The 13007-nt window shown below is 38.2% G+C and overlaps 1 protein-coding gene across 1 annotated transcript; it reads right to left on the minus strand.

The window, feature by feature from the left end:
- Positions 1-1244: 1244 nt before the first annotated feature.
- On the minus strand, positions 1245-12591 carry ttc39a (tetratricopeptide repeat domain 39A). The gene is made up of 22 exons (XM_079574814.1): positions 12393-12591; positions 11915-11965; positions 11762-11812; positions 11523-11576; positions 9598-9639; positions 7950-8054; positions 6136-6267; positions 4444-4484; positions 4276-4343; positions 4120-4184; positions 3932-4031; positions 3791-3856; positions 3375-3483; positions 3233-3300; positions 3092-3151; positions 2834-2995; positions 2642-2733; positions 2404-2524; positions 2182-2293; positions 1979-2093; positions 1692-1808; positions 1245-1616 (listed from the first exon to the last, which is right to left on the minus strand). Exons 1-22 carry the CDS (start codon positions 12440-12442, stop codon positions 1481-1483), a joined length of 1917 nt encoding a protein of 638 aa, XP_079430940.1. The 5' UTR covers positions 12443-12591; the 3' UTR covers positions 1245-1480.
- Positions 12592-13007: the final 416 nt, after the last annotated feature.

Consider the following 13007-nt stretch of genomic DNA (forward strand, 5'->3'; position numbering starts at 1 on the left):
CTGACCTTTAGTAGCCATTCAAACCCCTTTGGGTCATCTTGTGTTTGATCAGGCCAAGATCACCAGGGTATGTAAACTTTTGATCAGGGTCATTTTGGTAGTTTTTCAACAACAACAAAAAAAACCTTTTGGAGTTATCATTCAGATTCTTTGAAAAAAATAATTCTGCCAGGGTATGTTAACTTTTGGGCACAACCGTATATTGGAGCTGAAGAACCGTTATAAAAACAACTATGCTCTCGCATTTGAAGACAATCTGTTATCAAACCTGGACACACACACACACACACACACACACACACACACACACAATCAAACGCGCGCACACACAGTTGTGTCTCAATTTACACATATTTGAATTTTGCAAATACAACGATCTGGTAAATACTCATAGTGAACTAAACTGATTTAGTGGTAGTCATCAGAAGCTTATGTAAATGATTCAGCAGCCAACAAGTGCACAGGCTTAAGTGAGTGTGAATGGTTAAAGATTAAGTACAGCTGGAGATGGTCCCAAAGACCAGGAGGAGAAAAGGAGGAAGACTGCCTTTCTGAAAGACACAAGTCTTTGGTCCTTTTGAAACGGAACAATTTCATAAAAGTGCAATTTACAGTATATACATAATGTAAAGCCCAACTCTCACAAGTTGTACAAAACAAGGTTGTGTATGACTTTCTGAGTAAAAAAAAAGAATAAATACATGGTAACTAATTTAGATCAAAGCAAAATATGTATTGTAATTGTTACTTTATCATTATTCCTATGTTTGTGTATCTCCAGGACCTCACATTAATTAATCTACCTAAAAATATATATTTTTTAAAGAAACACACACATGCATTTGTAAAATGTAAAGGCCCATTATGGAACTTTTTATGAAAAAAAAACAACAAAAGAACAAAACCTTTATATTTGTGTGTAATTGACCTTTTTGTGACAAAGCGCCTGTACGGGTGGTCATGGCGCCTTTACTTTCGATCACAGTGGCCTCTACAACGCTCCAGGATGAATTGTTTTGGAGGCTTTCTGGTGAGTACAGAAAACCTACCAGAAACTCTAAAACCACTGTGATGGAAGGTAAAGGCGCCAGGCTGACCACCCATACAGCGACGGTCAAATACGCACTAGTTAAAACAATAAAAAGTTCCAAAATGCTCTTTTAAGTTAAAATTAAAAAGTAAAATTGGAGTCCATTACAGACCTAGATTTGTACTTTAATCATCTATAAAGTAACATAGATCTACTTTGTTGCTCATGCTGTGGGGCAGCACAATTAAACCAAGTGGCAGATGATGGTTAAATATACAGCCACAATAACTACTGGCATCAACATGTGACACATACATGAAGTTGATATCAGGATACGGGGTGGCATCATTGTGTAAACCCACCAAAGCTGCATAGAGCTTGGCAAACAATAAAAGGCTTGATAAAGTTCCTCTTTCTGAAGTTTGTGTATGTTGATATGTATTCTTTGCTCTACTGCGCCCCTGCTGTCTGTAATGGGCTACAAGGCTCATGGGTTCCATTTTCCACAAATCCCCGGGCCTTTTGCAAAGCAGCTTGAATGCGGAAGTGTGTCCGTGACTCCATTGAGTAGTTTTTGTAATTGTGTCTAGAACAGAAAACAAAATAACAAATTACAAACAAGTTAACACGATCTATTTAAACATCATAATGTCAAACTCACTTTGCAGCTTCTAAAAGCTTGACAGCTTCAATGTTTCTGCCTTGTTCTAAACACAGCAGACCGTGCTCCAACAAGGCATTTGGAACCAGGTAGTGGTCATACTTTATCTGAGTCTCACTGTGGATAAAAACAAAACAAAAAAAACAGTGGAGATACAGCATGAAACACGAATGAAAGGCCAGGGCCTCGGATTACACTGATTACACGGTTACACAAATCAGCTGAGTTATGATCAAATTGACGGTGTTTGTAATACAATATTGAAAATGAAACAGGAAGTGGCTTACTTGCAGAGGACAAGGGTAAAGTAGTGTTCAGCTTCTTCCTGATGGCCCAGGTGCTTCAGACACAATCCTTTCAGGAGGCTCAGTAAACACTGATCATCTATTGAGAACTCAGTTCCTGATTTTTCAAAGAAATGCAATAGTTTGATTAAGTTGACTGAGTAATTCAAAGTAAAACGTTAAGGCAAGTATCTCATGCTGCTCACTTGGACTGCTTTCAAGTTTAGCTTGTGCCTCATCCAGCGTTTTCAACATGTCTTCAGTCAAATCTTTTTGTTTCCCAATGACTGTGTAGCCATTCCATATATACATCATCTCCTACACGTACCAGTGCACATACAGTAAGTTCTCTTGTGTGACAGGATCACTTCACACCAAATATTCAGAACATTCTGCTGAGGAGTAGGAGAAAGTGTTTTTGGACTAACCAGTGGAGGAGCAGGAAGAGGAATTGGGTTTTCTGCAAGGTAACGGCGAGCTTTCCTAATGGCAAACTTCTCAGTTGGTAATGACTTTCCAGCTATTTTTTGTTTCAAACTTGGAACCTGCCTAAAATCACAACATCAAAGAATGTCAAATCTTAACAGGGGCTCTTGTTATATAGCAGATTGTTAAATTAGGGCCGGTTAAATTGTGGCTGTAATGAGTGTTTAGCTGGAACCTTACCTGAATAAAGTAACTTCTGTCTCCCCGAAAGTGAGGCAATCATCTTTACTTAGCATGCTGAGGTAAGCAGCTTTCATGTAGGCATAGGTGGCCTGTAGGAAGGGAAAATAAGCTAAACTATATGTGTAAACTTAACATTACACCTTTGGGAGGTAAGAGAAGTTGGATTTTCACAGATCCAACTGGACTCACCTTAGACCAACAGTTTTCTTTGCTGAGCAGATCGGCATAGAAATAGGCCATCTTCCAGTGTCTCTTGTATGTAAAACACCACATGAGCTCCCAGTAGCACATGTGATGAAACTGCTTCCATTGCTGCTGTGCTTCACAGCACTCCTCAAAACGCTTAATAGCCTAAGAGAAATATAAAATATCTAAGTAATCAATCTGCAAGGCTAAAAGCCATTACTTTGAATAGAAAGATACTGGAAGACCAGTATCAATACTCACAGTATCCAGGTTGCCTTTAATCTCCTCTATCCGACCAGCAAAAAATAAGAATATGGATCCCTATGAGAAGCACATGCTATTTCACCATCTAAGGAAATACTATAATGTGTATATTATACAGTACAACTTGATAATACAAACCTTTGGATATTTTTTCAGATATGGCTGCAAAAGTTTCTCTGCATCTTCAACATCTCCCTCTCCAGTTCCTGAATAAGGATCATAATATGTATGAGAGATCTGTTTGGTGTGTGTAATGAGCCATACATGTTACATTTCCCACCTAATATGAAACTCATAAATGTATGATAACAGAGCAGCAGCATGTTGCATAAGAAAGACCTGAATGTGCTTTCTGCAGAACCTTCCTGAAGTTGCTGGAGACCAAAGTCCTGCATGAACACACCAAGCACACAAAGCTAAGAATATAAATAATGGTAGACCAGCACCCACTTTGACTAAAACAGGATTGAGATGCATCAGTCTTTTTGGCACAACATAGTAAACAAGGAACCACAGAAACCTAACTAATTAATTCGGAAACATGTCTGAGTCATAAAGCAGCAGGATCAAAATCTCACGTGAATGTTTTATCAGTGCCTGTGTGTCCCTTTTTTTTTTTTTTTTTACCATGGATCACAAGCCTGCAATCAATAAAGTCTAGCTAACCATCTATCGTTAATGTTCTCTCAGTCCAACCTTGTTGCCTGAAAATCCAACAAATTCCACAAGCTTTAGTGTCCGGGTGGGTAGCATTGAAATCATCTGCAGAAAAAAGAAAAGTCCCTTTAAGTGGATTGAAAAATACCCAGTGTGTTCAAAATGTGTTTTTATACTTACCAAGTTGAAAGCACCAACACCAAGTTTAACACCTCCCTCAAAGTGGCCATGGTTGTCAGCTTGAGTGTATGCACTGGATTGAAGAACTGAATGAAGCTCTCTGCAACAATCAGGACAAAACAAATAAACAATAACAACATATGACAAAATAAAAGTGCCTTGTAGCTACGGTCAGATCAGACTCTTACTTGTATATCTGGTAGCTGTTTCTAACTTTAATTCCACCTTTAATAAAACTTATCATGTTTTCATCCTATAAAAACACATTGCAATGATTATTTCCAGGGGCCGCACGTTACAAAGTAATACGTCATAAAAACAAAAATCTGTGAACCGTGTCTGACCTGAAGAAAGGTAAGTGCTGCCCTCTGGAGGAGACATTCTGCATAGCAAACCTCAGCATGGAGCTCCTCTGGAGAAAAGATAACGGAGTGACTTCCGGAGAGGCAGCTCAGGAGGGACATACGGTCTCTGCTTTAGTGGTGTATTTACTAAACAATAGCTTTACTTACCTTCAGTGAAGTTTTTAGAAAAACTTGACTTTTTGCGGTGTCTGAAACACAAAAAAAGATAAAATAAATAAATAATGAACAAAAGTGTATATGGCTAAATGTTAGCAAAGCATCACTGAGGATTTTGACACCAATGAATGACTCAGCCTCTTTAAAGCAACGCACAAATATCCACAACACAGTAGGTTTGAGGCAGCTTATTGACACTTCAGTATAAAACTGACACATTGTGTTTATATGGTAAAAAAATAAATAAAATAAAAACAGTATAACCAGAATATTTAAAATACATGTCATGAATGAAAACTAGAAGTGCAAAACTCATAATAATGTACATCTGCCCCATCAATGTAAAACAAACAACAGTTCCAGTCCAGGACATTGCACAACAACCTATTATCTAACAACAGAAGTACTTTTAACCTTGCCTTAACTGAGCACATTTTCTCCAGTTCAGCTTTACCCAAATCTAAAGCTTCTCGACTGGAGTTCACAGCCGACAGGCCAGAGTAACACCTCATTTGAAAGCTAAGACCTACGACACTGATCGTAACTGTTTTTGTTGCCTAGTTGCTATTCGATTTTGGTCACATTTTGGTCACATTTTTTTCAAAGTTTTTGTTGTTTATTATTGTACTATTGTTGCTTTTCCGGCATATTTTTGTCGCTCATTTGCTGCTTCTTTGTGGGTTTTTGTGTCTTGTTTTAGTCGCTCTGTTGTGGCTTTTTTGGTTGCTTCTTTGTCTTGTTTGTCTCTTTTTTTTATTGTGATATTGTTGCCTTTTCAGCACTTTTCTGTCGCTCTTTTGTCACTTTGTTGTTGCTATTTTTTTGGAACAATTAAAAAACATATGGCATCATGCTAACCTGCAGTCTCATATTTTTTACCAATGAAATTGTTTTTTTTTTCTAAAACACTAACAAGGAGTTGTAGATTTAATTGCACTCAAAACTGTTCTATAGATTGACACATTTGATTGAAATAATATATTTTTTATTTATATTACACTTAACATTTCCAGAAGTATAAATACGTCTTTACTTTGAAGTTGCTCTAAACTTAGCTTAACCTTGGTATTCGAATAATAATTTGTCGGGTCTCTATAAATCCGCTTCCACTGATGAATTTCACAGCTCTTTTCTGTATATGGGCAATTTAGTTAGTGTCGGTTTTGCAAGCACGTCCCCGCACCTCAATGCAATAGTTCAACTAAGGAACAGTCAGTGATTTATACAATAGAAACAAAGCCCTCTTATCAAGACATTCTTTAACCCTATGTAACACCACTATAGTTTGGGATATCTTAGTTTTTACGTTATCTATATGTGGTTTCTATGCCAACTGTGTCTATCTATTCCTTCAATAAATAAAGATGCTGGAGTACCATTCCTTTCATTACTATAAATCATCCATCTTGCTTTACTGAAATTTTAAGATATTCTATTCGCATTAAACCATAAATAATTCTGAAATCCTTTCTCAACAATACTTATCAACATATTTCATACTTTCTCCAGATTAAAACATAGTTGTATAATCCGCAAATAGAATATACTTAAATTGTTTAGATACTGAGATAATGTAATTTATAGAAGTAAGAAAGAGTATAGGTTCAATGGATACATAAGATACCAGTTTTTTTCCGGAGACTATGTAGGACAAAGTGACAGAATGGATCAGTGCTGTCTCACCTCTGGCAGATGGCCTGGGCCTCCTTCATAGTGTTCCCAGCGTTTTGGATGTGTTGGGGGTCAAATGTCATCATGGCTTGCATTTCTAAGATTGTGGCATAGGTCAAAGCATGGTACATGCTGTCTTTGGTTCTGCACAAGAGAGAAGAAAACAATAACAGTGAGTATGTGTAAATAAGTTTATTCAAACCAATATTTACTGCCTGAAGTTCATGTCAAGCCTAATTTCTGTACACGCTGTGTGTTGAATATGTGGGAGCCCCATTGCAATACATGTGAGTGACCTGAAGGGGGCATGAACCCTAATGTGAAGTTAGTTTAGTAGTTTATTTAAACAGGGACTATGTGCAAAAAACATTCATTAAAAGATGTTTTGCACAAGATTTAGCTTGAGCTAGTTTCCTTCTGCAGTCCCTGAACAGGTGAATTATAATACAAAATGTACCATATAAAATGTATTTAACCACTGAAATACAACTATTAATCAATTAATTCAATCATTCACCCGTTACAGCGAACAATAAAACATCAATATAGGTCATATTTACATTCACAGTTATCTCTGCTGACACGACTGGTTTTCCAATAGTACTTTCCTTTTATTATGAGTATTGCAAGAGAAATCCTTCAGGTCTAAGGACATTTTCAGACTCTGTGGGAATTTGCTCCATTCTTTGATACCTTTAAACCACAGGGTTTGGGTTTGACTGAGTGCTAACTGAACACAATACAATCAATCGGTCTGGGCTTGACTCTGCCCATGAAAGAATAACCTCCTTACATTGACAAATAACTTTGCAACAACTGTAGGTGTGTCGCCAAAGTATTTTTTCTGAGTGTCTCAAACACAGAGTCGAGGATTTGATTTCAGAGCTTCAGAAACATGTTTTTCAGGTTACACAACATTATAAGAGCTTCAGACTATTTTTAAAAATGAGAAACAACAGCAGAGCATACTGAAATGATGTCACCTAAAAAAGCTTATTTTTGTTTTGTCAAATATTTAATTTCCTCCTTCTAATTCCTAGACCAAACAGAAACCACAAATTACCAGAAGGAGGGGTTTACTGATCAAAGTTTCCTTGCTATTGGTTTGGCTCAATACCTATACAATAGTGTATTATTTCTTAATAATATTCCATTATGCAGTAGAGGAGGTGACTTTCTGACACATAAATGTTAACCACACCTTGTTTTCATCTGCACTACAGCATACTCAAATTAATGTAATTTTGCACTTCATGTACATGACATTTCTTACATTATAAGTGTAAAAGAGCACTCCTCGCAGGCGTTGTGTTTGAACAGAGCTGGTAAATAAATCCACGCCTAAAAACAATCAGGATTCAAGACTAATCCTGGAAATCTTACTCATTGCTATCAAGCTTGTTTGTAGAGTTTTACCAGCCCATAATGATGAAGCCTTTTTAGAAGATGTAAACAGAGGGAGAGAATGCCTCGGTTTATTCACGTTAGTAGGTTAGCTTGAATGGGAGTGCTCAGAATTGTCCAGAACGTGTCAAATGCAGAAATTCAGTCTCCAGTGATCGAAAGGAAAATTACACTACGACAGCTCACCGCTTATTACATAACAACAGAGCCTTAGGGCAAATATTGGATCCAAGGATACCATCTATGATTTACTGTGTGTAGTGTAACCAATTCATTTAAATTCATACCAGCCGTATGACCCACTTGCAACAGTGCCAAAGTAGAGCAGAATTGTTATTATATGCGTATCGGGGCAGGGCAATGGGTGAAATAAGAGTGAGCAAGTAGTTTGTTTCAGTTTTGGAAGAGGAGTGTGATCAGACCTGGTTCGGAGCCGTTCCTGCGCCTCCTCAAACTCATTCCTAAGGAAGAGATCCAGAGCCGCCATGCAGTCCTCTAGGGCCAGCGACAGGTCCGACCGCGAGCACCTGAACACAATTCAATTCAATAATGAATGAACAAGAAAAAGAGATTAAATAGATTTTTGCATCACATATACAGCCAAGTTATATTCATTAAAATACATACACAATTACAAAGGCAGTAACATGAAAACGGTCCATTAGCCTTCTCCATGGCATTCAGATGACATTCAGTGCCATAGTCATTACACACGCTCTGACGCAGCTCCAGATAATGACATGCAGGTGACTGCTGTGTTCGCCATATGACCTAGCTCTACTTCCTAATAACAGCAGGGGCTCACAGCCCACTCTCAGTCCACTGGGAAGGCAGAGAGACCTGTGTGGGTGGTCATACATCTTGATTTACTGTAGCTAAAAATGGTCAGTTTAATCGTGATACAATATGCATTAATTCTTTCCATTTGATGCTTAGCAAAAAAAATAAAAATGTATGCAATATAGATCAATATTCTGCTACAAACAACATAAAATTAAAGCACCTGGTAAGCTCTTAACGGAACTTTACACATGCTAGCTAACATATTACAAGAACACCTCAATATAGTAATAAACTATATTTATTACAATATTGTATATCACAATATAAAACTTAAAACTAATATCAATACACCCCACTAACAAATAAACAGTTGTAACTTCAAGATCTGTTCTTGGGTAAGTTCTGAACAACGCAAACTGGGTTCAAGTCTTCACATAATATGTAACAAATGGTATGTCTAGCTAATGCTCTGCAAATGTTAATGTCATTGATTTCAAGGATATTGCAGCTAAGTCACATGTACAGGAGCCTCTGACTGGGAGCGAACCTGACAACTCTGAGATTCAATGTTTTGCAGAGGAAAAAGGTTGTTGTTTTCCAACCTATTACATGAATATTAAACAAAGACTGTCTTTTAATTTGACATAAAGTTTATCTTTAATTGGATAACAAGGTTATCTCGGTTGTATGAAGACACAGACAATCAGGCAAATGACAACAGACTCACAGATATCTGACCCATTATTTGAGAAATGCTGTTGCACATTACAGTTCACAAGAATCAAAATGGGCTGAATTGTATATAATGAAAGAGATTGTAAATGCAACAATGGGGGAATTCTGTTAAGGTCAGGACGTGCATACCACGCATCGCCAGTTATTTAATTCAATTTCAAGTCAGCAAGTCTGAAACACGGAGGTGATTTTACCAGAGGGACATTTGCACAATGATGATCATTCTCACTGAAGCAAATGCACACTGAGGCACGCATAGATCCATAAACCCCTAGCTCAGCACAGCAGTATTGATATATGGATGAGAGTAGCTGCTCACGAGTGACGAAGCATTAGTTTACGCACTTCTGCCTCGCACTGCTTTTTAGTGACAGATGCAACAACATGTTTTAGAAATAAAGTCTTTCATAATCGGCTGGAACAAGTTTGTCCACATGCCTAGTGTCCCATGGTAAGTTAGCAAGACAGTGTACACTGGAAACAAAGACATACAGAGCATGCTGCAAAATAAACAATGACAAACAAAAAAATAGACATAGATAGGTGTCTTACCCATTGGATAGTGTCTCTTCTTCTGTTGACATTTTCATCTGGCTACAGTGGTGGTGTGCGAGCGTAAAACAGAGAAACAACAAAGATAAGAAGAAGCAGAAGTGAATTTGTGCCGTGTAGCTTTTTTTTTATAGCTGCGCAGTGAAATTGCCCCGATCACTGTCAACGTAGCACCAGCAGGAGCAGCAACAAGAACAGAAGCAGCAAGAAGAGGGAGGAGGAGGAGGAGGCAGCAGCAGGAACAGTGCGTCTTAATAAGATCGGGATGACTATCACACATGAGTGGGGAAAACACATAAAGTCTCTCTGTCCCACCTCCTTTCCGATCATCAGCCCCTCTAGCCATATGAGAAGACCGCCTCATGATAGGTGCAAGGCGGGGCTTAAACCACACTTCTCACATGGGGCCTGACGTTGAGTGTAAGATGTAAAAACTAAGTAAATGAAATAAAAGACAGTAGTCTTCACTACTACACACAGTTTGTGGGTTGAATGGAGGGGGCAGATATGATTTCTAATAGGCTGCCAAGTCAGAGACTGAGAACTGCAGCAGGGTACTATTCAGTATGCAGCTGAAAAACTTAATGCTGTACCGCTTAACATTTCACCCAGTGAATTCAATAAAACTCAAGTGTTTATTTCTGTATGAGTGACAACAATATCACTATGAAAGGGACTTATCACCAGCTCGTCGCCACTAAGCTCTGCTCAGTGAAAACCAGTACAATCATAAGGTTTATTTATGGTGTTAAGAGTTTAGTTGATATTGTCACATAGGAATGTAAAACCTGGACTGTGGGTTTAGATTTAAAGGATAAATGGTCTCTTTGAAAGGGAGGACAGAGGACACATTTTGAATTTTGAACAGCAAGAAATAAGAGACATAAACTAAGTAGAAGTCCGTTTCAACTCTATGAGCAAATTAATCTTGTTTCACAATGTAATTAAGCTGTTTGTAATATCCGTTTTATATTTTGGATCGGTTGTGAAAGTCTCAAAGTGTCACAGATAAAGACACTGTTAGTTACAGTGCTAGTGTCATGTGACCATGTCTGCGAGCTCATGGTGCTCAGCATGTTTTTCTATGGCATCAGTTCTAAGTAGTTCAACACAGCAGTCATATGGGCACAATGTAGATGGCAAATCTAGCTTAGTACATTTAAATACAGTCTTGTGGTTTTTGTGAATCAACGCTTCAGGTTTGTCTATGTAAGTTGTTGTGTGCCACTGAGTTAGAGGAGAAGCATAGAGGCATAATTAAGTTTGACACACTGCTGTTCTTGTGGAGGATGATTTTTTCTAGGTCATCAGATACAGAAATTGAGCTGAAACTAGCAAACTTCCTTTGATCTTTTTAGCGACACTAACTTTACCTGAGGTTTGTTGGTTTAACAACATGCTTTATGGTAATTTATGTCAGACAGTTCATTTAGTCCATCCGTGCAATAGCAAATGGTCTGTGTTGGTTTGTCAGTTGGTCTAAATTTAGCAAACCTTTAGGCAGGGCATACCCTGAGCAATGGCCAATTGCAGGGTACACTGTAAGCCAGTCACTCTTAGTTATATTCAGAATCAGACAACTCTACGTTGTATCTTTAGACTACCCAGTGTATATAATAACAAGCTCCATAATCTCGCAGTATGGAGGGATTATGGAGCTTGTTGGTTAACATTTGCAGTGATCCTTTACTCATTCACTCAGTCACACTTGGGGACTGACTACTGACTACTATGTGGCCACATTGCCCTGTTTCAGGCCGCTAAGTAACTCTAATGTCTAATCCCAGGTTAATGCAACTCAATAATTGTATTTAATACAAGCATGTCAACAGGATCTTATTTCTTCAGATGACTTACATGGCATTTGTTAATTCTCACAAAGTTGCTCAAAGTAAAAATGTTGTGAGGGAACAATAGTGTCTCACCCATTTGCTGCATGGGTTGATACCGGAGCATCGTTGTTGTCCGGGAGCTGTAACCTGAAACACATACAAAAATGGGGCTGATCTCATGAGACAGCGAGCTGCAGAAAGCACTGCTTTTGTTACATGAACATAATCGTGAGAGCCACACAAACATGCACAATATACAGTGCACACCTACACCCTTCACACCTTGGCTGATAAGAATCAGTTATAGAAAATGAAATTAGATGCATAGTTACCTAAAGTCTGTAATGACGGGATCCAGATCTGGACTGTTTATAATTGCCAACCTGAACCCGAACAAAAAGACAAAACAGATGTCACATGGATTACAGGATAATAATGCTTTCCCTGCACTTCACAATTGTACTGAGTGTGCAATGTAAACATACCGGCTGGGTGAGTCAGGGCTGTCCGGGACGTCTTGGGCTTCATTGGTGTTCCTAATAAGAGGTCAGAGGTCATTGTCACAAGTCAATGTAAAGACAGGTCTCATGAAGGCGAGAAGACGACGGTGGAAGTCTATGGGCCGCTGACATTTACCATTTTTAAACATAAAAAATACACAAAAAGTGAATTTAACTTCCTTTTTGTTACAATAATTACATTTCTGTTATTTACTGACATTGAAAAGTATTGTAAAACAGCACATTTTCATTCATAATCTGGTTACACAGACGCACGGTTTAGATCAGACTTAGGGGAAACAATAAGAGAAATTAAAGTAAAATCGAAACGAAACGAAACGCGCGAGAAAAAAGCTGGTTTAGTTAAGAAATGAATACAGTTTTGACATTAACACGTCAAAATAGTGAAAAAAAGAACGTTTTTCTGAGTTTTTCCCTTTATAGCCGTCTGGAATTTACTCACTTATTTGCGTCTTTCTTCTTTACGCTGCGTCTCCAGTTCAAAAAACTCATCCCCTCGCGTGGTTCTCGGGTGAAAATGCCCGGTCAGACACTTTACACCGCTGGCATGGATAAACAGTCTGTAAAAGTGGCCGCTCACTCCGAGCCTTGGGACACATAAGCAAAAAGAGCCCGTCCTTCCTCCTTCCTGACGCGTGAAGGTGTGTTGCGCTCATCTCAATAACAATGACTTTCGCATTGAAATGTACAGGAATGTGGACACTGCGTGTGCGGGCCATTTCTACACGGCCCTAACGCCCGCCAACTCAAGATCACACGCGCAAAAGACTAAAAAGTATGTCTCCGAGGCAACAAAAACAAACGTAGATATGAATAACAAAGAAAACGCTGAAACACCAACTTAAAAATTACAGGTTTATTATTTATTCGCTTTCATTTAAATGCATTACATACTCTGACCAAATGTAATAATTTCTTTTATATGTTAAAAAATACAAAATAAAATACATATTTTAAAAAGCCTTTATGGATCAGCCTAAAACGTAAGTGGTTCTGATTTCTATCTCTATAAAGAAACAAAGCAGGAAAACACATCTTAAGGACAGCATGCATCATT

Source organism: Gobius niger, assembly GCF_951799975.1.
Source record: "Gobius niger genome assembly, chromosome: 17".
NCBI lineage: Eukaryota > Metazoa > Chordata > Actinopteri > Gobiiformes > Gobiidae > Gobius > Gobius niger.